General features: G+C 39.9%; 1 protein-coding gene across 4 annotated transcripts in view; it reads right to left on the bottom strand.

The window, feature by feature from the left end:
- Positions 1 to 4,917: 4,917 nt before the first annotated feature.
- ST7L (suppression of tumorigenicity 7 like) overlaps positions 4,918 to 25,625 on the bottom strand; it is a 69,096-nt gene continuing 48,388 nt past the window's right edge. For 3 of the 4 annotated variants that reach the window (XM_037152508.2, XM_037152506.2, XM_037152507.2), the window contains 2 exons: positions 22,564 to 22,656; positions 17,411 to 17,674 (listed from right to left, as the gene is read on the bottom strand). In XM_037152508.2, coding sequence (XP_037008403.1) covers positions 17,496 to 17,674; positions 22,564 to 22,656 — 272 coding nt within the window. In that variant the 3' untranslated portion in view covers positions 17,411 to 17,495. Of the gene's footprint in view, positions 5,050 to 17,410; positions 17,675 to 22,563; positions 22,657 to 25,625 lie in introns of those variants that run through there. The other variant, XM_037152505.2, reaches the window with a different exon arrangement.

Below are 25,625 nucleotides of genomic sequence, written 5' to 3'. Positions count from 1 at the left end.
TGTTTCTCTTCCCCTGCGCTGGCTTCCTGACACTTGTGTGTGTGCATGAGGAAGGATACCTGGAGAGAGCTTCCTTTCGTTCCTACCTGGCTGAGGGTGGATGGGACAGAGATTAAATCGCATACTTCTTCCCTGGGTCAGTTCGAGCAGACCGCCTTGTACCCCAAAAGGAATTCTTAGGCTACAACACTCTTCCATTATTAAGAGTTAGATGAGAGTTAGCCAGTGGACAAGGTTCCATTCATATGCTCATATGTTTATCAACTGCTGTGTTTTGTAAGGGAAAAAATTATATAACTATACGAACATACATTCTCTTCCAATCTCTCCCCCTTTTCAGTCTCTATCAGACAGTACTGGCCCTTTGCTCACTGGCTGCCTGTTCAAAGTGAGGGCATGCCGTGGTACCCATGCCTGCCAGATTATTAGAATACCCAGATACATCCTGAGGAAGCAGAACGTAGTAAGTCTGCCTAGGTCTTGGAATTTTATTTTTTATACTCTCCATACATTTAAACTCTAATGTACTTCCATGCATTACTCTGGTGGTCAGCAGGTTGAGGGAACACGGAGAACAAGATGTATGACATGTGGAGGCGGGAGAGGGGAGCAGTCCTGATCTCAAGGGCCCACCTGAGGCACCAGTGCACAGCAGGCGGGCAGAGATCTCTTGCTCTGGCAGTTTGCAGGAGAGGATCCTCGCCTTTGAGGCTGGGAGTAGGATCCAGTGACTACAGAGGGAAGGAGAGCCAGGCCTGGGGGCCAAAATGGTAAACAGCTTAGAAAGCGGCCTTTCCTCGTTTATTCAACAAATCTCTGTTTAATGACTCTCCCAGTCCTGGTGATCATGTTGTTCATTCCGTGTTCTCCCTGTTGAGAAGGAACTCAGTAGGGAGTTGCCTAACTAAGCTTGCATTCGCCCAGTCTCCAGAGGTAGCAGGCGGTCAGTGACACGGAGTCCCAAAAACTGTGATGTCCTATTGTTATGTGATTTGAACAATGGTTATCTCTTGCCTGCTGATATTTTAAAGGAGCAAAGCAGTGTAGAAATTTGCAGTTATAACAGACATGGGTTGGAATCACAGCTGTTTTTGATATTTTGAAGCAAGATACTGAAATTCTCTGAGCCACTATCTTCTCATCTGTAAAATGACGGTATGAAACTATCTTAGATACTGAGTTTTAATTATGCCTCAAACTCCAGCCAACAGACACTCTTACCAAAGCCCCTAACTGGTCTAGCCCATCAAGACTTACTTCAGAACAATAAAGTATTGACAGCAGGCTGTGTATTAAGGAGCCTACACAAGGAATTCTGAATATAGCCATACCCCCCTTCCCAAGCTCCTCTCCAACATCCCTTGGGGTCCTTGCATGTTTGTGGAACAGCTTCACTCTGCACAGGCAGCAGAAGGGAGACATAGCTCTGGGCCATGGGGGCAGATTTATTTGGATGATAGGACTAATATTTGTGTAACCTGCTGAGACCTGTGTGGGAGAGTTTAGGGTGGTTTTTCCTTTGGCGAGGGGGTTTGCTCCAATTTCACATCCATTAACACAAAACATGAGCTAGTCAGGGCCCTTGTGGTCTGCGGTGAGGGGATTCCTGTGGAGAAATAGGACTGAGTGAGTCAGGCCAGGGGAATGTCTTCCTTGTGGAGTGGAGTCAACTGGATAACTGATGAGCCAATGGTGGGATTAGGGAGGGGGAAGCGGGAGGGGAAGAGAAGGGCTTCTGACATCTAGAGCTGGGATTAAGAGGAGGAAAGCCCTAGGGTAGTGGGAAGGTAAGAGGGTTAGTCGGTGTGAACTCAAGAATAGAGTTAACTGAATTTACAAAAGGGTGCTGTCATGTGTGCTGGGCCCCTGGGAGAGCCTCAGGTCTCAGCTAACCCCTGCTCTCAAGTGGACATCCACCCCCCCCACATGAATGATAGCATAAGGCCCCCCCATGGAAAATCAACCTGAGTTCAATCTACCTGTGCTCTAGTATCCATCCTTTTTTGGTTCTTACCTCGGGGAAGGAAGTGGGCCTCTTCTGGCATCTAATTACTGCTCTGGGCTTTTCTCTGGGCTCCAAATTCTAATTCATAAAGACCCAAGTCTTGTGTTTTCCTATAACTGGTTAAGAGATGAGTGAGCTGTCCAGAGAGCAAGAGGTTTGAAAAGTAAGGTGGACAGGGAGAGACAAGAGGTCCATGTGAGCCCCACCACAGAGGTTATGTGGCTCCAAGAAGGAATGATGACCAAGCAATTAATTTTTCCTCTTATTCCTTAGCTTACCTCTGCATTCCGATTGGCTTTAGACAACTGGTGTCCATTCTGTGCTATACAAACAGAAACTAATTTATTTGGAACAAGCTGTAAAATGAGAACTTCATTTGGTATAGTCAGGGCTCCACTTAGTTCTGCTGCTGCTCACTCCCTGCCTCTAGTAGTGCCCTCTTGCCACCCTCCCCTGTTCACCAGAGATCTGTCCCTCAAACCAGCAGTCTCTTAGCCTCTCTCCTCTCTTCCAGTCCTTCCTATGGGTCCTCTTTTCTTTTAACTTTTAATCTTTAGGTATGATGCAGGCAGAAAGTGCTATTTGGAAACAAAGTTAACTGAAGGGACATTATCTCTATCCTTTAAGGATCTTGGAATTTTTATTTTATTTTTTAGATTTTATTTATGTTTTAGAGAGCAGGGAAGGGCGGGAGAAAGACAGGGAGAGAAACATCAATGCGTGGTTGCCTCCTGCGTGCCCCTCACTGGGGATCCAGCCCACAACCCAGGCATGTGCTCCAACTGAGAACGAAATGGCCCTTTGGTTCGCAGGCCAGCGCTCAATCCAAGGAGCCACACCAGCCAGGGCAGGATCTTAGCACCTTTTAGAGAAGGCATGTGACTGAAGTATCTCAGCTGTACGACCTATAGCCAGCTTCTCTTATGTAAAAGTAAGGATGCCAGCCTCAACTGCACCCTGAAGGTAAGATCCAACCCGTGTCATCGCCAACCTTGAGTAACAGCACTAATCCATGCTATTCCTTAGAGTGATTCTGGAAAAATGCACACAGGGACTTGAGATTATTTTAAAGAATCAAACATTGCCTGGCTCTGAGGGTCAGTTTGCAGAAAGCCTTGTAGGTCTGACTCATGACCACTCACTGCCTCATTTCTCTTCCTTTTGCAGAGAGTAATTTATTCCCCTTTCTCTCACCTCCCTCAGCAAGAACACCAACCGCTAAGTCCTTGCCAAATTCTCAGACCCACTTAGAACATTGGCTTACTATAACAGAGATAATTAGAATTTTTTCCCCTCTGCCTTTCTGAGTTTTTATTTCAATGCCCTCAGTGGTCACGGGGCAGAAGCCCAAAGGAGGACATATTTCTCATCCCTGGGAGGCTGTTGGCCTCACTCCTGCAGCCAAATTACAGCACCAGAGAACAATGTGATGCATTCCTGGGCAGGTTGGTGGGACTCTGGACGCCTGGGCCTTGTGGAGAGAGGTGCCAGACACAGAGCTCTCCGTAAGCAATCCTGCAGAGCCGCCCCCTGGGTGCAGAAATGAAATACGGGAGAGTTTTGCATTACACAGAGACCTATAGCTCACACCTGGTTATTGATGGCTGTGGTGGAGGCCTCTGCCCCCACCCTCCACTTAGGAATTGCCTGCTACTATGGGGGTTGGGCATCTTTGAAGCAATGTTGGAAAACTAGAGATGCTTCCTTTTCATGCTTTGCCCTCCCCACTTGTACATAACCGTGAGGATACACACACACATGAAGTGCACATATACGGACACACATAAACATATATGGGCATACACATAGTTTCTCTCATTCTAGTCATCCTCCCTCTCCCCAACAGTTAAAAAAAAAAAAGAAGCAGCCAGACTTCAGTCAAATCCTTCAAAAATCATCCCAACAACAGAGGTTCAGCTGTAATCAAGGAATATTTAAAAAGTCACATCATTAACATGCAAGCAGCTGTTTGGTTCGGGGACTGGCTGTCCACTGGGGGTGGCAGGAGAAGGAGGCAGAGAGGGATCAACGATGGACAATTAGCACCCGAGCGAAGGGTCAGACACTTCTCAGGGCTGCCTCACTCCAGTGCCTACAGGATTGGTGCCCTCTGTGCTGTGGGCAGGTCCTCCAGCTCAGGACCTGTTGTTATGAACTCTTGTTAGGTCAGAAAGCGGGACAACTTTGGCTTTCCAGAGACAATCTCCCCAAGAGAGGTACTGGAGAGGAGCAAGCAGTAGCTTTCCTAGGGCAAGTGTGTCACAGTTACTGAACTGAAATTTCCCAGACGTTTTTCTCTTTGGGTGATTGGCAGGTTTCAGGCAATAGTTTGTGGGGTGTCAGTAATACCCTGCCCCTGACCCCCCCAAAGGGATAGAAGAGAGGGAGTGTTTATAAACACATGTTCCTACTTCCCTTTCATGACTTAAATGATCTCTAAGCATCTTTATGGCTATTCCTCATTCACTTAAGATGTTTTAGTCAGCCTGGACTTACAAAAGCGAGGTAAGCATTCCCCCCAGCCCCCCTAACTCTGAACTATCTTGGCTTAAAATTTGCCTTTGCTCACTTCCATTCTGCCTGAGTCTATGGATAGAACAGCTGAACATGGGAGTTCTCTTTCTTTGACCAAAAGGAGCCAAAATCTGGTAACTTTATTTCAGTATCACCAGCCCCTATAAGCAGGCCTGACCAAAGAGAAAGGCTGAGCTGAGTAAAGAAAAAAGGAATCCAGTTTAATTCACAGCAGTCCTATTTGACAACTTTCAAGTTAGGGCTTCCCCAGGAATAAATGTGGGATATTCGTGAAAAGCTTTTTTATGAGCAAAATGCTTTAGCAGATACACAATTCTCAACCAAACCTGTGAGGCAGGAGTTACACTCACTGCACAGGTGCTGTTCAGAGAGGCTCCGTGATTTGTCCAGGGTCATGTGGGCACTGAGTGGCTCAGCCAGATCTCAAACTTAGGGCTTTGGACTTCAAGTCCTGGGTGCTCCTCAAAGACCGAGGATGTGTAGGGCTGGAGGCACCACAGTCCAAGCACCTTCAGAATAAATTAACACAAATATTCTAGGAGGGCACATCTGAGCAGAATTTACGAGAGGAATGGGATGGGCTTTCTCTAACCTCATCAATGAGTCACAATTACCACATGATCACTATACCAAATGGTCCTCATTTAATCAACTCTGGCTCTCAGTTTTTTCTTTTTTTTTTCAAGGCTCTTAGTTTTTTTCTATTCCTTTTTTCTTCTTTTAATTTTTAAATGATTTAATTTATTTTTAAAGAGAGGGGAAGGGAAGGAGAAAGGGAGAAAAACATCAACATGTAGTCGCCTCTCACATGCCCCCAACTGGGGACCTGGCCTGCACCCCAGGCATGTGCCCTGACTGGAAATTGAACCGGCACTCAATCCACTGAGCCACACCAGCTAGGGCCCTTTTTTCCTCTTTAAATTAACACTTAACCATTTGTTTTAGTTTATCTAGTCCTTTTAAAGTGATGCTAAAAGTGAACACAATAAGAGAAGCCACAGTGAGGAAGTTAAGGCTTTGGGCTTTTAAAGTATGCGTTAGAATTTCCTTTGGGATGTCACTCTTTCAAAAAATGCTGTCAACCCCTAGGCTAGGAGAGAATGAACAGGGAATGACAGTGCTAGAAAACCATCCCACCCCAGGCCAGATGCCTACTCACAGCCTAGTAAAGGTCCTGGAACCTCTAGCTGAGAGAGAGAATTTATCTCCACCAAGGCAAGGAATACCTACCCTGCAGAGGGACCCCTGCAAGATGAGGCAGACAATAGATTTTCACTTGATCAAAAACTTTTGCTGCTCTCAACCCTTCCTCCCACCCTCATTTAAAATCTGGGCTTCTGTTTAGATCCAAGACAGTGAGACAAAGCAGCTCCAAGATGATGTGTGCGAGGGGAACCCTTCCCTGTGCGACCCTGGAATGCATTTTGTTAGAGGCGGCAGAAGCCCTCATATACCCCACCTATCCCACCCCTGCACCCCAACTGTGAAGGCAGGAGGGAAAGCTACAGGAAGGCAGTGTTCATCAATCACAGACCTGCGATGCTACGCTGTCCTGCCCTGGGCCCCCAGTAGAGCTGGAGGAAGAACACCCCGTGAAAACAGTCCACCTATCGGCAGGATTTGTCCCAGAACAAACCTTACTTCTTGGTCCATCGATCTTGGCTCTCACTGCTCTCCCTGCTTCCCACCCCCACAGCCTCCGCATGTGGGCTCAGAAGTCATCATCTAAAGAATTCCATTGCTCACCTCCTGCATAACAGCACAGCCCCATGAGGCCACACACCAGATGGAGGGGATAAAAGTACGAGGTCATGGCTTCTAGCAAGAGGCTTTTTCTTAAACTAACCCTGACTCCTGGAAAAGAGGCAGAGCAGGAGAGTGTCGGGTGAGCTGTTGACGACAGCAGCTCATAGGTCTTGTGTAAAAAGGAAGGAAAAAGCTAACTTGGCTTTCAGTGGAAATTTCCCTTATTCCCATCTCCAGATCTACTTCTGGTTTCACATCTACTTCTTGAAGGTGTCTGAGTAGAATGCAGAGAATGTCCAACCAAAGGATGAAATCATTCCCAAATGTAGGGACCTATTCAGCAGGCTGCCACACACATGCTGAGGAGGAGGCCACGCCCTGAGCCCATGCCCTGTTTCTCCAGGAATGCAGCTATGAGGTCAAGGGAAAGGGCATGGAGAGTGGACTAGAACCCAGGGGAAATTATAAAGGTTGTCGGTGGGACTTTGAAATGTTTGTGTGTAATAAACACAGACAAGGGGATGGAGGAGGAGCATCTTTTCTAGAATCATTATGCTATCCAGTGATGGTGTATAGAAGCAATAGTTCCAAAGAAACAGTTTAACAGACTGAGAAGTCGCAGAATTCGGGAATCAGGTGAATGAGATTTCAGAATCAGGCCTTCTACAACAGTTAGCTTTTGAGTTGGATTTTTAAAAGATAAAGTAAGGACAAGTTGAGGGCAGTCAGAGGAACACATTCTAAATAGAAACTGGTTTACACTGAAACTTAGAAGCAAGAATGTGCAAGCAATATATAAGGAATTTCAAGCAAGTACATATTATATACCCTGGGGAATACAGAGAAATTAGAATGCTGAGATCAGGACTTAAATAATGCGAGGTGACTGTATGTGCCTAGACTGTCAAAAGGTTCGGAGTTCCCCCCAGAGATACATAGCACCTTGATCTATGTCAGTAAACACCAGGGCACCTATGGGAAAGCACAAATGACTCCATTTGCTACACATATAAGGACTAAAAGAGAACTACCCTATAATGCCTAACAAAATGTGAAGTATCATTAACTACAGCTCCCTACCATCTGAGATTCTAGGCTAAATAAGAGATCAAATATCCTATCCAGAATCATGATGTTTACAGGATTATAAATCAAGCCAAACTCTTTAGAAATTAGAATGTAAAAAAGAAATAATCTCAAATAGAACATGCATGCTTCTTTCCCTTACTCGCAAACTTAAACTTGACAGGTCTCCTGTATCCCATTTGGGATGCTGGACTCTTGTAGCTGGCAAACTCATCACACCTGAGGCCATGGTGAACAGGAGGAGGGCTATGAGAGCGCTTCGGGGACTGTAAAACCAGTTCGCTAATAAGTGGGAAGACAGTTCTTGTGCACTACAGGCTGCTAGAGCAGCAGCCAAAGACAAGAGATGAATTCCAATTTCATGATTTCCAATTAGGTCCCTGGCTTCCTGCATGTGTTGAAGGTAAAACAGAGCTATCCATCAGACTTCTGTCATACTTTCTAACTGAACTTCCCCAACCTCTGAGGACAAAAACCACAAGGACAACCTTGTACCTCCACAGCACTTTCCTGGTGCCACTTTCAGAAACAGAATATTGGAACATATATTTTATGTTTATGAATATTAAATGAGCCAAAATGTGAGTAATATCCTAAGTTTCTGTTTTACTTAACTGGCATGATTTGGTACTGGAAGGGAGGCAGCCACTTAACAGCGACAGCATTTGTTGGTATCATCTTAGTTTTTACCTCCTTCCCTAGGCAGTTTACAAAAGGTGATTTCTGAAACCCTTCACAACAGAAAAAAGCTCAAGGGTTTACATTCAACTGTGACACAACTATGAATTCATTAAGAAGCATGTTTCAGGTTGCACTATAATTTCCCTGTGTAACATAAACCCATGGAATCTGACATAAGCTGATTGCTCATGCTGGTTATTTTATTTACATTTCTGAATGGGAGGGATTTCAATACTCATAAATATCTAACTGACTTATTATTTTTCATCTGTTCTCCCAGAGCAGCTATTATAAAATAGGCATAGAGACAGAAGTCTCAACTTGTATGACTGGTTAAGTAAGCAACCAGGGAAAAGTTATTGCTCAAAAGCAATTTTTAAAAAATTCAATAAGGAGCTTGTGGCTAAACAAGACATATGGTTACTTTCAATGTCATCTGAAAGATAAAAATTAAGTAACTGTATTCTTCATCTTCATCCAAGTCCTACAGGAGTAGTTGGTACCTTCACAGGAACTCAGTGGCCCAGAGTTCACTTAGGTCTTTCTCTAGAGACCTAACACTAGCAGACACAGTCTGGTATCAATGCCAACACAGGGGAATGGGTTCGAGTGGAATTCTCCTTCTACACCAGAAATAAAGATGTGCCTAATGACATGTCCCCTATGAGAAGACAGAACTGTCCAGGATTCAAAATTGGTCAGCAAAATTCAGCTTAGAAGAGAGGGAAAAGGAGCCTTATTTTGGTGCCTTAATCCAATATCTTTTTATTACTTTTAAAATTAACATGATTTGTGCCCATTAGCAGAATCAGTGACTGGAGGATGGAGCTTTGGCATTAACAGTGAGCGCTGGAAATTCCGAGTGGCTCTTTTCGAGTCTCTCTCCACAAAGCTGATTTTAGTCTTCACTCTTGCTAGCCCATACTGCTTCACAATGACATGGCACTTCATTTTCTAAACCAGGGCGTCCCTGAGCCCTTACTAATCTGTCATTATGAAGAATGAGGAGATATAAATGAAAAGCTGAAAGTGTATGAGTATGGAAGCTTTTGCTTTATGGCCGCTACTGTGTAAGTCTGAGGTGAGACATTCCTTATTTAAGTTTTGAATTGTGGAGTGCTTCATTTTTTTTGATAAATTCTAAACTTCAGATAAATATAATGAATTTCACTGTTTACAGAAACTTGAACTTTGCTAGTTAGCTGTAAAGATGAAAGTCCTCCATGTTTTAAAAATAAAAATAAAGAGACCTCTTGTTTGACTAAAAGGAATTCTAACCAAATACACTCTACTAAAAGGAAAAGTCTTCATGAGTCTAGATTGACTTTTTGGGTTGTTAAATCTTATATGAGGCATATGAAAATAGCTCACCTGTCACTTCTACTCTAGTGAATAAATATGCAACGATGAAATAATCTATTGTTGTGGCAGTAGCCTCTGTCTTATACTAGTGCATCTCTGCCTGTCTCAAACCCCCTACCACCAGAGTGCGAGTCATTTGTGAATAGGACTGTATTTTGTACTTCTCAAAGGTGCCCAATAATGATCTGTTCATTGAGTGAGTGAATGAATGAATGAATTCATTAGTATTAACATCTAAATATAATAAATTCAAATATTGAAAACTTAAGTTACAGAATAACCGGCACCTTATTATAGCATGTTCTAGAACAACAGTTAATATATTTTTCAATGCTAAGTCTCTTTTTAAAAACTAAATTTTGAAAACAAATTAAGATAAGCCCTATTGGAGTCCTTTCATTTAATAAGCCTCTACTGAAAGAAGAATCTTTTCAGGGTATCCAGAACTGAACTGCATGTTCTAGGGCATTTTTTTAAAGATAGTATTACGATAGCTAAGGTATACCAAGAGCAAATTAGGAAGAGAAGTCTGCAAAGTTAAGGCTTAGTTGAATTAGAGTCCCTGGGCTCCCAATAAAGGCTAATTCCCAAAGGGATCAGAGTCAAGTAAATAAAAAATCCAGCTGAATTTTATCAGAAGGCAAAGTTTCAACTTTGAGTACCCCAGCAACCCAGGATGAATTATGTATAAGATTAGTAAAGTGCCTACATCCACGCCCCGGCCAGAGAACATTCTTCTATCTCACTGTGATTGAAGAAAAAACAGCAATGTGTTTGCCTGCCAAGAATAGTTGCAGCTATACTCAGATAGGAGTCTAACAACACTGAGGGATTAAAATTTAATTGTAAAGCTGCTGCTACCTGGGAGTAAAAGCTTGAACTCTGGCTTCAGAAATAAACTTGGGGTCCAGCATATTGAATAGATGAAAACCATAGGTGGAATGTTATTAACAGAGTGTGAGAATATTCCCCAAATTCCTAAATTCTCCCCCAAACTTCTTCTCTCTCTGTATATCGTATTGGTAATATGCAAGAATGCTTAATGGGAGGACAGCCCTTTGCCACACTTTGAAGAATGGACACACATTTCATTTTCGGAAGGCTGGAAATTACAGGATGAGGTCAGAGGGTGGTTATGTGGTCTGAATCTCCCTGAGTACCAGTTCTCTTAATGTTGTTGAGCATCATCTGAAGCCCAAATAGTTTCTTCTTTCGAAGCTGGCTGTCAAGATGGAGCTAAGGCAATCTTAATGTTATTACAGAACTCAGAGAGGTAATTGAATTTTTTCCTCAAATTCAGATAGGATACAATTAACAACCAGTCTATTACTAGGCCTCACCAGCATTGAAGAATACACCCTATTCACACAACTACTAGAAGTACATTTGCTACTCAAAATTCCCAATTTAGCAAAAAAAGCCCAAATGATGATATTTTAGACCAATAGTTTATTCTGCTCAGTTAACAGCCCCAGCCCCATCCTTCACAAACTAACCTTTTGATTTTGAAAGAAAAGCCAGTTGAAACATAGGATATATGTCTTCTTACTTTACATTAAAGCTTTTTTTAACCATTTCAGAGAGTCAATCATATTCTTGCTGAATCATTACAAACCAATGCCTACTGTCTCTTTAGTACCACTGCACGTTTTAGACAGAAAGGCTGAAGTTCTCTGTGTATGTGATGTAAATGACCAAACAGTGTTCTTTAAGTGGCTCCCTAGCAAGAACAAGAATGAAATTAGAGGGAATCACTGTGAAAGACAGAGAAGCAAGTGGGCGTTCTTTAAAGCCCCCAAGTCCACCAGAGAGGTTCACATTGCGAAGAGTTCTCTGGGCAGCTTATTTGTCTACTTGCGTCTCTGCCTTGCAGTGAGCACTGCTGTACTCTGTGCCCTTTCCACTTTCTTCACCTAAAACTCTTCTCCACATTAACCTCCGATAGGAAGACTGCTCTAGCAAAACCATTTTACTATCGCTGCTCCATCATTCTGTAACCCGCAGCATTACTGTTTTGGGTTTAAAATGTATTCTTTTGTACTTGTTTTGGAACTAAGTTGTGAAGTGATATATATACCATGACCAAGGGGCCACTCGTTGTGTGATTTCAAGCAGATCACTTCCGTTTACTGACTCAGACTCCCCCATAACACTGGACGAGCACAGTGTGCCTCCAATGGCCCTGGTTAGAATAAATGAGAGTATAAGTATAGTCTCTTAAAAAAAGATAATAACTAACTGCAGTCCAAATTATTCTTGGGTTAGAATTATAATACATTACTAGTTCTTTTGAGCATTACAAATTTGATTAGTAGGGGAAGGAGCTAAGTTCCACTCAAGAAAAGAAGTTTAAAACTATTCAAGATTATAATTTTCTTCTGCAACAATAAGAAAGAAATTGAGACAACTATAATAGAACAATAATTAAAAATAATAATTTTCTTCTGTATCACATTGTTCTCTCCATTTAGAGGAAGGACTATGATGAGTCTCCGAAAAACAGAGTTGTTTTCTGAACAAAACTCAGCAGGTTTCCTGCACGAACTCTAACACTGCGAGTGCGGTGGGTCTCACACTGCGATTTCGGTTGGTACCGACATGGCTCTTCCACATGCACTTCACAGTAGCTTTGGCCCACGTGCTGATGACCGAGTGATAAATAGATTAGCAGTAGTTACTGACGGGATGTCCCACACTTTCGCATGGAGACTTTTACTTGGAGAGGAAAAATGATTAAATCACTGCCAAATAAATGCAGGGACAACTTTTGTGAACTTCATATTTGGCAGACACATGTTAATAGGGAAAGAGAGTGCTTTCCGCAAACTTCAAAACTAAACTGAACCCGGGGCAAGGGATACAAACATGCATTAAAAAGTACATTGTCCTCTTTTATTCTTTTTTTTTTCCTTTGAAGAGTTCATAATTAGAAAATTTGGATAAACAATAAATAACATTAGTGATTTCACAAATTTCTTGCCCTGGTTCTTTTTGAAAGAGAACAATGAGAAGGAAGTATGAGAAACAATACATTTAGAGAGAACAGGGGACATCTTCCTCTTGCTACAAATATGTCAATTAATAAATGAAATCAAAAGTGGAATGTGCCAGACTGCCCAAATAAAGACTTCAGTGGCACCAACAATGGAACAAAAATATAAATATTTAAAATTCTGACCTGCTACACAATAGGCTCATTTTATTAGCAGGACAGTCTTTGGGAAAATACTTCAGATATATTGCTGTGGAAATAGCATAATTACAGAATAATATTTTATAGTACTATAAGCTTAGTAACAATTCAAGACATTTTAAAAACTATTTCAGTTTTTATGAACTAAAGAAGTCTCATAGCTTTGAAAAAAATTAGTTTTCAAAGTGTAGAAACTTATTTGTCAGTTTAATTTCTGCATGTGGCCCTGTGTATTTAATAAAGAAAAATATAACTACCAGATGTTTTTAGTATTAATAAGTGAAGTTAAATCGAGGATATTTAAAAACCTTTCACTTACAAACAGGTTTCATGTCACTTTTTATGACAATGGAAAATATAAAAACCTTTAAAGATAATATTTTTTCTATTAGTATATATCAACATACAGTTATAATTTTCTATCAACTTCCCTAGTTTTGAGGACAATGTTTGCCCTGGAAAGATGATGAGAATAGTTGACAAACCTCAACAATTTTGATCACTATTCAGTAAAAGACATTTTGGCATTTATAACTGCTTATTATTTTTTAAAATATAATTTGGAGAGAAAAATGTTAATTATTTTTGGGCAGGGACTAAAGAAACCCCAGTGAGACATTCTGCAGAGAGGTCTTTGGTTAGTATAACATCTGACCTTCTATATCTTTGGAAATCATGCAACTTGGCTAATGTAGCCCTTAAAGAATTAATCAAGCAGATTGTTAGGCCCTAGTTACAGTGGAGCCAGCCAATTATGAGTTGCTCAGAAATTCATCACTGGCATGTCCAACCACATTTTCCCACATAAAGATTAGAGGAAATATGTGGAAACAGGGCCCATTCCCACCCCAGCACAGCTACACTACGTGTTCAGTGAAACAAATGTCAACACAGTTTTGCCTTAGTGAAACAATTTAAGTTAAAACCAAACTAGGGATTTTTATTTTCAAACACCCTCCTGAATTCAGAGCACTAAAGTCACATGCCACAAGCCTGAATTCATCAGTAAGTGACTGAAATCCCTAAAGACCAGCACTATCTTTTCACTGTTGTGATAACATCCTCCCAAGGCTTACTAAGAAGAAAGCTTTGCTTGCAATAGAGGAGAGGGGCCAGAGTAGATGAAGACTGGTTCTCTAAGGAGAGGGCAGTGCTGCTCTTACATAAAGAAGCTCCTTTCAGATAAGCAGAATCAGATTCCAGTTCATTTGGCTTGCTGGCTACCCTTACTTTGAACTCTCATATTTAACCCAGCAGGCTTCAAAGCAGGTGAGAAAATGACCTACCACTTAAAAGCAACTTTTCCTTTTTCAGGAATTCTGACCTTGGAGAACATCAGCTCTAATATCAGCACATTCCACACCTCCAGGGATTTACGCAATTTTTTTCATTGCTCTGTGTCCAATGTCGGGCTAAATTTTATCTCAGCCAGGAAAGAAATCAGAAAAAAAAGTCCTAACTCACTGAAAATGAAGTCTTATTCGATATCACTTTATACCATACAAAAGGAGAAAGGGAACAAAAATCATGGACCATTCTAGTTTGTTTCCCTTCCATTTGTCAAAATCTTATATACAGTGAGGATAATTAAGAGTCATTTATCCCTAGTGCCTTGCTTCACAAAAAAGCAATTTTTGTTAACAAATACATCTTTACAAATTCAAATTGAATTTACTCTAGCATGTGAGCTAATACAAAAAGATATTAGATGAGGAAGAGACAATGGTAACAATGAAAGAAATTTAGGACATTTACTTAAATTGCTTTGCCTTACTAAACAGATGATAGTATGTTTCAAACAAAATTCTTCATTCATTTCTACTGTATTTGGCCATCAAATATCTGACTTAATTGAAAACCCTAACAGGCAGTTTGAAAATCTACCAGTAGGTTCTATTCTACAAGATAGTTTGCCATGCCTAGAATGTGAAACACTTATCCACTTTACATAAGGTACTGGAAGTACAGTACTCATAATATTGCTCAAATGGTTACACCACCATTTATATTGCAGTTTGTATGGGAAGTGCATTTGGAGTTTACTCTCAGGACATAGCTCCCAATAATGTGAAAAGGGGAGGGTTTCCTGCTAAGCTGCACTTTGGTGATAATGACAGTGACAGTGGTGATGACATCTAGTAGTCACCTGGTTTTTACTATGGGCAGATGCAGGTCTGAACACTTGACATATTTTAAATTCATTTTAATTCTCACACACACATGCACACACAAAACCTGTGAGATGGTACTGTTCTTATTTTACAGTGAGGGGGGGAAAAGGGTAAGCAACATACCCGACACTACACAGCTGATAAGTGTCAGGGCTGGAATTCAAAGAAAAGCAGCCTGGCTCCAGAGCCTACACTCACAACCACTCAGCAGTGCTGCCCTTCTCTCCTTGGAGAAGACGGTACTATCCAGGTGTTCTCAATTCCTCTTTTGGGGTACAGCAGAGCAGCGCTTCTCGTTTTCAAGTACCTATAAGATCACCTAGGGATCTTGGGCAATTCAGGAGTGTGGAGTGGTGCTTGAGGTTCTGCAGTGCTAACAAGCTCCCGGCCATCGATGGTGATGCTCCCAGTGCACAGACACACGGTGCTAAGTGGTGAAGAGGTAGGAGGTGAGCCTCTTGTTCCCTAGCCACTGGCTGGCCAGATGTTGAGTCAAAACATTATGTCTAGAAGCTGAGACTTCCATACCATACCATAATTATTTTCCATTAATTCTTTTTAAAAAATAATCACCAAGTTCTTTTTTGATTGATTGATTTTTTTTACAGAGATGGAGAAACACTGATTTTGTTGTTCCATTTATTTATGCATTCATAATGCATAAATTCTATGTGTCCTGACCAGGGACTGAATCAGCAACAATGGCATATCAGGACGCCACTCTAACCACCTGAGCCAGCCAGCCTGGACCATTTTCATTAGTCCTTAAATGAAACCTGCCCTGGAGCTTCTGTATACCAAATATTGGTTTGGAGATCATTTTAGTAAATACTTAGCTTTTAGGAACTTAAAATGCATATGTGAAGGCCATAGGGATTGACTGTAAAAGTTTACTGTCAGGCACATTTTTAACACTAACTATATCACCAACTATGTAAATACCAAAAGATAGTAAATAAATGCCTCTTCACTATTCATGAACTAGAATCACAATAAGTTAATAACTTTTGGCCTAAAAAAGAAGCTTCCAATTTAACATTATGATTATTTATTCTCAGACTCTGCTAGAGGGAGCGCTAAGGAGCTTGTGCATTATAATCTTAAAGCCTCTTCTAGTACATCAGTGGTCTCTTAGGGAGAGCCAGACACTATACTAATATTAACGAGCAGAGCAGACAGTGAGCACACTCCACATTCACTTTAGGCAGTACCTCATGGAAGTACACCACTAACAGCTGCCACATCTCTATTCCAGATTCCAGCTCTTCCTCCTAGCTCTGCCTCCTTCCCACTGTCCTGAGAGAAACCCAGTGTTGAAGTAGCTCTCCCATGGCTTGCCTGTGATCTCAAACATACAGCTGCATATTTTTCCCAGTTGTTACATGGATGGGGTTCCCTTTCTAGTCCATTTTTTCCCATGCCAGACTACACAGTAAGGTCATTTCAGTTTGAGATGCACTCACTCCCCACTCAGCACAACTGCAAACAACAGAGTTATGGTATGATCACCGAGCTTCCTTTTCACACTAAAAGAAAATAAGATAGTCAGTTTCCAACCCAAATATCTATAATCCCTGAACAACAGTGGAAAGTCATTCTTCTTGAAGCTTGACCCAAAATCAAGTGTGGTCTCAGACTCCTAGGCCTACAGCCAGTGGCAACTTAACACATTATACAGTTGACCTTCAGGGAAAAAGGGAAACCAGTGCTCTTTACTACTGGTGCCAGAAGAAAACCAACTAATCTTTAAGGCACAAAATAAACTCTTCTTAAGGCCGGAAAAGAAACTGTAAGGAAACAGGAATTTAGAATGGAGGTATTTAGAGAAAACTACAGAAATTACATTACCAAGTAAGGGCTAGTGTTTCGATGGCTCTTAGTGCTTTTCTATTTGGGAATAAATGAATTGTGATTTTCTTTTTGGGTGTGAACTCTTACTACTTGGTAAAAATGCAAAGAAGTACAAGAAAGACACATTTGTTAAAGGCTTAGAAACTTAAAGGGACTTATTTTTGGTAATTCTACTTTAAGCCAGTGATATTAATTTCCAACTTTACGTCAAAGAGTAAGTAATCATGAGATAGCCTCTCTAATACCAGTCCTTAAGTACTTCCTGGACCTGGATCGGGAAATGGGGAAGTAGTTTAAAAGCAAAACCCAAAACTTAAAATAAAGGTCTGTACATGGTTGTACAATACACTCAACTTTGGGGAAGGTCAATAAGAACAGGCAGATATAAAACCAGGGAAAAGCTTGAGTGAAGGGGCACACCTGCACCCGTGGCAAATGTCTGAGCTGTCCCATCTTAGCTACTTACTCTCCATCTTAGTCACGTTCTTAAATTTAAATTTCAGCAAATACTTAAAACTAATAATTTCATTTAAATTTTTAAAAATCAAAGCGCTTGTTTACAAAATAGGGACTTTTTTGAATGCCAAAGAAAATGCATTTAAAAGAACAGGATTATTCCTTAGTTAGTAATGAGTGCTATCTCTACCACCAAAAATTATCTACAAAGACCAACTTTATAATACTATACCACTGTATTCTTCAAACTTTGAAGCAACAAAAAATATAGCTCAAATCACCAAAAATTTATGTTTGATATGTTTATGGCAGCAACTTTACAAATCAATTCCTGTAATTTATTAAAACAAGTTTCACCCACTGCTCAACTGGTTGCATACAAACACATCAGAGAGAGTTTCTTGTGTGTTCACAGATACTCCACACAAGTCCTTGAGATCATACTTACAGCTTTAGCAAAAACCCCCATGATTTCAGGAAACTGGTGTGTGAGAAGAGCTATCATTGCTGAAGAGGAACACAGTCCTGCTGTGAAATGGATGAAAAAAGGAAGCTCCTTCTTTGGGTAAACAGAAACATGATGAAAGGCTGCAAGGGAGACAAGGTAGAAGTGGATTTTATTTCAGAATACAGTGTAAGTCAGCCTTAATATTTTCAAACAAAATCTGTTTTTAAAAACTAAAATGGAAATGAATTAAAAAAAAAGAACAAGCCTCTGGCCAAGCATGGAAGAAGAAAGTCATCCATAATTTATTCCGTATCCACAGCGTATTTACGTGGCCAGATACTATGCTGGGGACTGGGACTAGGGTGGTATCGTGGGAAAGAACATTGATTGTAAAGTCATGCTGAGGTGGGTTTGAAAACAAGCTTTGTCACTTATTAGCTGTGTGATCTTGAATAAGTTGCTAAACCCTCTATTAGTTGCTATGGAGTTGTTATGATGAACTTTGTAAGCCCTTAATAAATGTCAGTGATTATAATTCTTGCTCTTTGGGAGCTCAGAGACAAGTATAGTGAACAAGAGATGGACATATGGCTGGAAATTTCCCAAAACCATCAGTTACTAATTTTACCCAGTTATTCCATATGTGGCATTTCATTGAGCAGTATAAAAATCAAAGTAGAATACTAAAGCCCTAAGATTCTGAATATAAGTGAATTCCCTTGTCTTATTTTACCACATTTAAACATTTACACAGATATTCTTTAAATAATTGGATATTTCATTACCAATAGTATTTGAGTACTGATATTTTATTCAAAATTTGAACACACTTAATAACAATGTTGAGATGAGCCTATGACAATGCTTCTGCTTGGCACACAGTAGGTGCTCAATAAATGTCTGTTGAACTGAAAGCTACTCTGCATTTTCATTAGTCCAGAAGTTGACTGCTCAGAGCTGGACACAAACCCAGGAATTCCTGATGTAATATCCTACATAAGTAAGGGATGACTAATTCAGTGCTGAATCAAGGTCAGCTATAAATTTCACTTTTTAAACATAATGATTCATAGAGAATATTACACCTAAGTTTCCTTCAGTAGACATGATATTTTTATGTCTTATACTATATTCAAAAAGTATATACCCCAAACCAAGCTCATTAAAAATGCTAAAAATTTCCAGGTCCTTCAGTCATGTTTAAAGTGAAAGCACAACAGATCTAATTTTTTTTTAATTTAGAAACATCAGAGCTGTGAGCAACATGGTGCTTTCGGCACCCAAAACTAGCATTCCTTTCTGCCCCCTCCCACAGCCAGGAGAGGCCAACTTCTTCCAGCAAACCTAAAAACAATCATAGTATTTTCAAAGGCAGAGAACAAATACTTGTATACCAATGGTTACTATAATTGCTATCATGTGAGATACAGCAAAATTAATAATATTGATTAAACTGTATAGCATTTTATGTTTTAAAAAGTACTTTTTAATTTATATATTACTTTAAAATTGTGTTAATAACCCTAAGAGACAGTATTATTTATACTTTATAAGGTAGAAAACTGTATAGCTGTAAAACATAATTTCCTAAAATATGAGACCTAATAATTTATTTTTGCATTACTTTCTGTAGATTTGTTTGTCAGTCAGTGTTTGGCTAATACATCAATATAAGGAATGACTAGCACAGAAACACTCCCTTGGAAGTAAATTTCATCACTGGCTTGTAGAGGAAAATTTATCAGGAGGCATAAAAGACAACTAAATAGCTATGTGAACTAAGGGAATAGTTCAAGTCTGAACTTATGAGGTTCATAAGCAAATTCCAGAATGCTGTAAGTCATATCAAGGTTGAAGGGGAATTGGAAACAAAAAACATTAAGTACTCCTGAGTATTAGAACTCCACATTATTAAAAATGTGTTCCTTCTACCACAGTCAGAGACAGAAAGAAATACCCTAAGAACACAATGTAATCAAACAACCTCCCCAAGCATGTCCCTTCTCCCCAATCTCCTGGAATTTGCAAATGAGTGGCACCCTAGAAATAATAAAGGCCTGCCAAGAAGCAAACTGTCTGTTCTTACAGCCTGTGGCTCTGATAACACATAATAATAACCCTGATCTTATTCCTATTACTATGTAAAGTTGGCCTTACATCAGGCAGCCTTTGTAATGATTTGGGGGGCGTTATTTTAGGCTAACACATTTAGCCTAAAATAATACACTTTTGAATAATGTTGTTCCTTAATTAGAGATTTGTTCCTTCGCCTTAAATAGCCTTGTTAGAAAAAGAAAAACAAAACCTTGTTCCTGTTCAAATGGAAAAAGAACAAGAACAATTACTACCACCACCATCCTAGGAAAGAAAATAAAATTTCTCTCACCACTGACCTTCTAATTGCCAAAGTCAATAGATTCTTCTCAGTAATTACATACCTTACTTAGTATCTCAGATACTCCTCCTCATCCGAAAATGTTTTCCTCCTTTCGGTTTCTAGGATATCTAGTTCTGGTTCTTGTACTGTCTCTCTGACCACTCCTTCACTGAATCTTCCAAACTCCTTATCAGCCACCCATTCCTTAGACATTTTTGTGCCACCATGGTTCTACCCTTAGTTTACGTCTCAGGCTACACAGTTTCCCTTAGTGGTATCATTTATGCCTAGAAAATTATCACTAGGTAATAAAATATTTCATTTTAAATTAACACGTATATGTGTATATGTGGGTGTAACACATGAAACATACTCAAAGCCAGAACTTATTTATTTCCCCCACTCCTATTCCCAAACCTGTTCTTCCTCCTGTATGACGGATTTACCGTTCAAGTCACCCAAGTCAGATTTAGGAATCATCCCTGACCTTGGAGAGCTAGGCACTTCCCATTTTAGCTTCCTTATAATCTACTCCATACATACAGCATTTAGCACATTATTTGTCAGTCTTTCTATTAACCTGTGAGCAACTTAGGAGTTCAGAGTTGGTAAGGAGGAAGAGGTACTAATAGTTAACACTTCTATTGAGTACATACAATGTACCTTATGATAAACATTATAGGTATTCATAGAAGAACAGTAATGAGAGTCCTGGCCTTAAAATCCAGAAGGGAAAGATTACAAAGTACGCAAAGTACACAAAGTACTTTGATAGTTCAAAGAAAGGAGAGATAACTTATCTCAGAGGATGGAAGAAAATAAAAGACCCTGGGAGAAAAATATCAGCATACTCAAATTATACAATCTCTCCTACATTTTTATCTGTCTGTTTGAACTTTTCAGCTCATTAAGTCTGATGCTTGTAAAAGCACAACTCTCCTTCCTAGACTTCAATTCTAATGGGCCCAGAATTATAAAAACTGTGGCATAGGTTCATATCTTATAAGTAAACATGGTACTAGTGTTTATTACCTTCAGGTTTATTGGGGAAATCATAAAAAGCAAAGTTAACAGAAGTTTACCAGCTCACAGAGAAGTGGGCGGTTGACAGGGAGCTGAGACAAAGCCATGCAGACTGCGCATCGTGCTCACTGAGCAGGCTGGCTTCCTGCGGCAGTGATGAGGCCGAGGAGGCCTCAGCAGTCACACCCCTGTGTACGTCTGCTTCTGCTCCTAACTTTTTGACTGCTCTTTTTAAAATTGGGAAACGTAGTCTATCCCGGTTCATCCTTCTTGGTAAAGATTGTTGTGCCTCTTTTGGGTCCTTTACCTTTTCCTATAAACGTTGGGATCAGCTTGTCAGTTTTTGCAAAATCCCTGCTGGGATTTTGATAGGAATTGTATTGAATCTATAGATCAATTTGGAGAGAACTGCCATATAAATAATGTTGGGTCTTCCACTCCATAAACATGGAATGTTTTTCCATTTATTCAGATTTCCTTTAAATTTTCTCATCAATATTTTATAGTTTTTAGTGTACAAATCTTATACTTCTTTTGTTAAATTTATTCCTAAATTGTTTGCTCTGTGATTAGAACTGTATTCAAAATTTCACCTTTGGACTGTTCATTGCTAGTATATAGATATGCAATTGAGTTTTGCATGTTGATATTATATTGTGTAACTTTGCTGAACTTGTTTATTATAAAGTTCTAATAGTATTTTTATGTATTTCTTAGAAAGTTCTACATAGAAAATCGCCATCTGTGAATAAAAACAGTTTTACTTCTTCTTCTCCAATATCAATGCCTTTTGGTTCTTTTTCTTGATCTATCACGCTCACTAGATGCCCTAGTGCAGTGCTGAGAGCAGGTGGGGAGAGCAGACACCCTCGCCTTGTTCCTGATCTCAGGGGGAGGCACTCAGTCCTTCCCTGTTAAATGTGATGTTAGCTGTGGATTCTTCACAGATGCACTTTATTGGGTTGAGAAAGTTCCCTTTATTGGGTTCAGAAAGCTTCCTAGTTTGTTCAGAATTTTTATCATGGATGGGTGCTGAATTTGTGTCAAATACTTTTTAAAATCTATTGTTCTTTATTCTATTAATATGGTATATTCCATTTTCAGATGTTAAACCAACCTTGCATTGTGAGGTGAACCCCACTTGGTTGTGGAGTATAGTCCTTTTTATGTGTTGCTAGATTAAGTTTGCTACTTTTTGGTTGAAGATGTTTAAGTCTCTATTCATACGGGATATTGTTCTACAGTTTTCTTTTCTTGTAATGTCTTTGTCTGGATTTGGTATCAGCATAACACTGGTATCACAGAATGAGTTGGAAAGTATTCTTTCCTCCTTTATTTTCTGAAAAGAGTTTGTAAAGTATTAATAATATTTCTTTCTTAAATGTTTGTAAGATGCCTGCCCTTTTTAATATCTTTAATCTTTGTGTCCTTCATTGCATCTAGCATAGGGTTTTACTCCAAAAACATTGGGAATGAATTATACTATGCAAATCCATCCAAGAAATGGCTAAAATAGTATATAAACAATATCCTGAATTTCAACCAAAGGTACTTTGAAAATGGGAGAACACTATGAAAAACAATCTCAGCACTACTTTTAAGTTTAGGAAAGACAGAATATTTACTTACTAGGCAACAGCTCTCTATCAGCAGTCTCTGTGCAGCTGGGATAAGGGTAGAACAGATGGCCTTTCTCTAACGGGTATGGAATCATTCTAAAAGCTGAAGGAAAAAATACGTATGTTGATGTTCAATTCACACTTGTTTTCATCAAAGCTGTTCTAAAGACATTTTCATAAAATTTTCATGAAACATCTTATGTTTCATCTTTCTTAGAGACACATTTTCATAAAAGAAACAAGGTAAGCAAAAGAATGAATAAAAGGAAAAGTAGGGTTTGTTTAGAGAATAGTGAATGGTCAGGCTGAAATAAAATGGAGAGTACTGGATGACAAGACTGGCTGGGTCTTTCTGGCCTCGGTCTTCTCGGCACAAACACAACAGACTTTACTCTCTGAGTACAAATTCCACTTCCTACAGCAACTTCATAGAACTGCAACATGCATAACTGCTGTGGTCATACCGCTGGGGACTTAAAAGAGTCCTCGATGGCTTCTGACTTCACATGTGAGATGCCATCGTTTTCTATGAGCAAGGCTTAATTTAGATCAGAGCCACCAAAGCATAGCTCTTTGGCCAGAGCTGGCCCACTACTGGTTTTTGTAAATAAAACTGTATCAGAAGGCAGCCGTGCTTATTCATTATACATTCTGTGAAGCTGCTTCTGTGCTGCAGCAGTTGGGCAGTGCTGACGGAGACCGCGGCCTGTGAAGACGAGCTATCTTCCATCTGGCTCCACAGGGGAGTTTACCCACCCTTGATCTAGACTGTCACCAACTCTTACAGATTTTTAAAAAATTTTTATTTAATGATTTTTTTAGAGAGAGACAGACAGAGACAGAGGAAGGGAGGGACGGAGGTCACAGGAGGCGGGTGGAGAGAGAGAAACATAGATCCGTTACATTCGTTAGTTGTTCCTTGCATGTGCCCTGACCGAGGATCAAACCTACAACCTACACAGAGGTAGGTTTTGGGATGGCACTCTAACCAACTGAGCTACCCAAACAGAGCTTGCAGACTTCTTAAAGCAGGAATTCTTACTGATCTATCAAACTAGATAAAGAGTCTTTACAAGGATATGCTGCTCCTCACTGCTTGCTTTCTACAATTTCCAAAGAAGTTGCAAGGTTCCCCCTCCCATGAATGTATATAAAATGTTGTATAATCATTTGGTTCCATTAAAATTGGTTAACCTCCAAAAAATAAAAATAAAAAAAACTAGCTAAGTACTCATCAAAATTGTGGTAAGATTTTTGCTTTTGCTTTAATGCCTCTCTCTAAACTTCTATCAAAATATGGATTTTGTTCCACCACAGTAAAAAGTAATTATTTGTCCTAAGTCCCAGAGAAAATTAGTGATAACACTAGGAAATCATGCATTAACATGATCATTTAGGAAATATAATGTAAGTCATATACTTACTGAAAACCTCCGTCAGTGCTAGGCACTGAAGACAGACACTAGGTGAATGAGATAAGAGTACCCAGTTTTGAAGAGCTCACAGAACACTGGGAAAAAATCAGAATAAAGTCTAATAACCCAGACGCACAGCTCCTCAGCTTTAGTTGTCCCAGTTTCATCAATCTGCACAGCATCAGTGTCAAGCACAGTGCTTGACCCTGAAGCCAAAGGTTCTTATATTTTCTTGGTTCAAGGACACATAGTGTCCCCTTTCTGTCTCAGTAATTTTTTATGATGCCCGTAGGCTGAAAGAAATATCTCACAATTCCACTTATTAGGTAGTGGTTCCAAACAGCTTTAAATGTTTATGTTCTAGGAGTGTAGCAGTGATTTGAAAAAAAACACTTATAAATTAGAGGAAGAAATCATTTCATTCTAACTAACCACCATTCCTTAATAACAGGTACATGAGTCTGCTGAGAGACACACAACTTCTCAGACCTCGGAATGAGGTTGGACGGCGCTAGCTTCATTTCCTGTTCCACATTGGTTCTTGTGTGGTACTTCTTTTAATCACAAAAACTAACAAAGTCCCAGCTTTGCAAAGCTGTGACACAGGAAGAAACAGGGACTGGAGAGCCATCTAACTGTGAAACCATGAGCTACCTAGAATAATAGTCTGAGTGGTGTCTGACAGATGTTGATATTGCTGTTTCCAGTGAACATTAAAAAAACCCCATTTTGCTCTGTGAATACACTGCAATGCCCCCAAGGTGCCTTAGTGCAAACTTTGGGAACTGATGGGGTTAACCAATTGTAGTGATTGAGCAATGAATTTATTTTTGAATTTGTATGGATAGCAGAGGTGTGCTTCCCAAGAGAATTATTATAAGAGTCAACTGATAAAATATTTTGATTGAGCTTCTTAATTTTCTTAGTGATTTTAAAAAGTTACAAATAAGAGATCTAGTAGTTAGTCAAGGAACAGACCAGTTCTCCCAAGAAGATATACAAATGGCCAATAAGCACAATGACAGATGCTCAACAGCACTAATATTAAGGACATGCAAATCAAAACCACCATTAGACACCACTTCACACCCACCACTGGAATGGCTATCACTAAAAAACAAAATGAAACACAACAACACAGAAAATAACAAGTCTGAAGAGGACACAGAGAAAGGTAAATGCTCACTTCTAGTGGAACACACAATGGTACAACTGCTCTAGAAAACAGCATGGTGGTTCTTCAAAAAATTACACAAAGATTTTTCATGATCCATAAATTCCACTCTTGGGTACACATACCCAGGAGAATTGAAAGCAGGAACCTGGACAGGTGTTTGTACAGTCACGTTCATTGCAGCATTATCCACAGCAGTCAGAGGTGCAAACAAATACCCACTGACAGATGCATGTATCGATAAAATGTCGTATATACACATATGGAATATTATTCAACCTTAAAAAGGAAAGAAGTTCTGACACATGCTATAACATTATGCTAAGTGAAACAGGCCAGATATAAAAGGACAAATATCATCTGATTGCACTATATGAGATACCGAGAGGAGTCAAACTCATGCAGACAGAAAGTAGAATAATTACCAGGGAGAATGGGAAGAATGAGGAGTTACTGTTGAATGGGCCAGGAACTTCAGTTGGG

This window comes from Artibeus jamaicensis, unplaced genomic scaffold (genome assembly GCF_021234435.1).
Source record: "Artibeus jamaicensis isolate MK-2021 breed Jamaican fruit bat unplaced genomic scaffold, CSHL_Jam_final scaffold_1689, whole genome shotgun sequence".
In the NCBI taxonomy this organism is placed as follows: Eukaryota; Metazoa; Chordata; class Mammalia; order Chiroptera; family Phyllostomidae; genus Artibeus; species Artibeus jamaicensis.
Note: the sequence above shows the minus strand (reverse complement) of the source record. Positions and strands in the feature narration are given on the sequence as shown.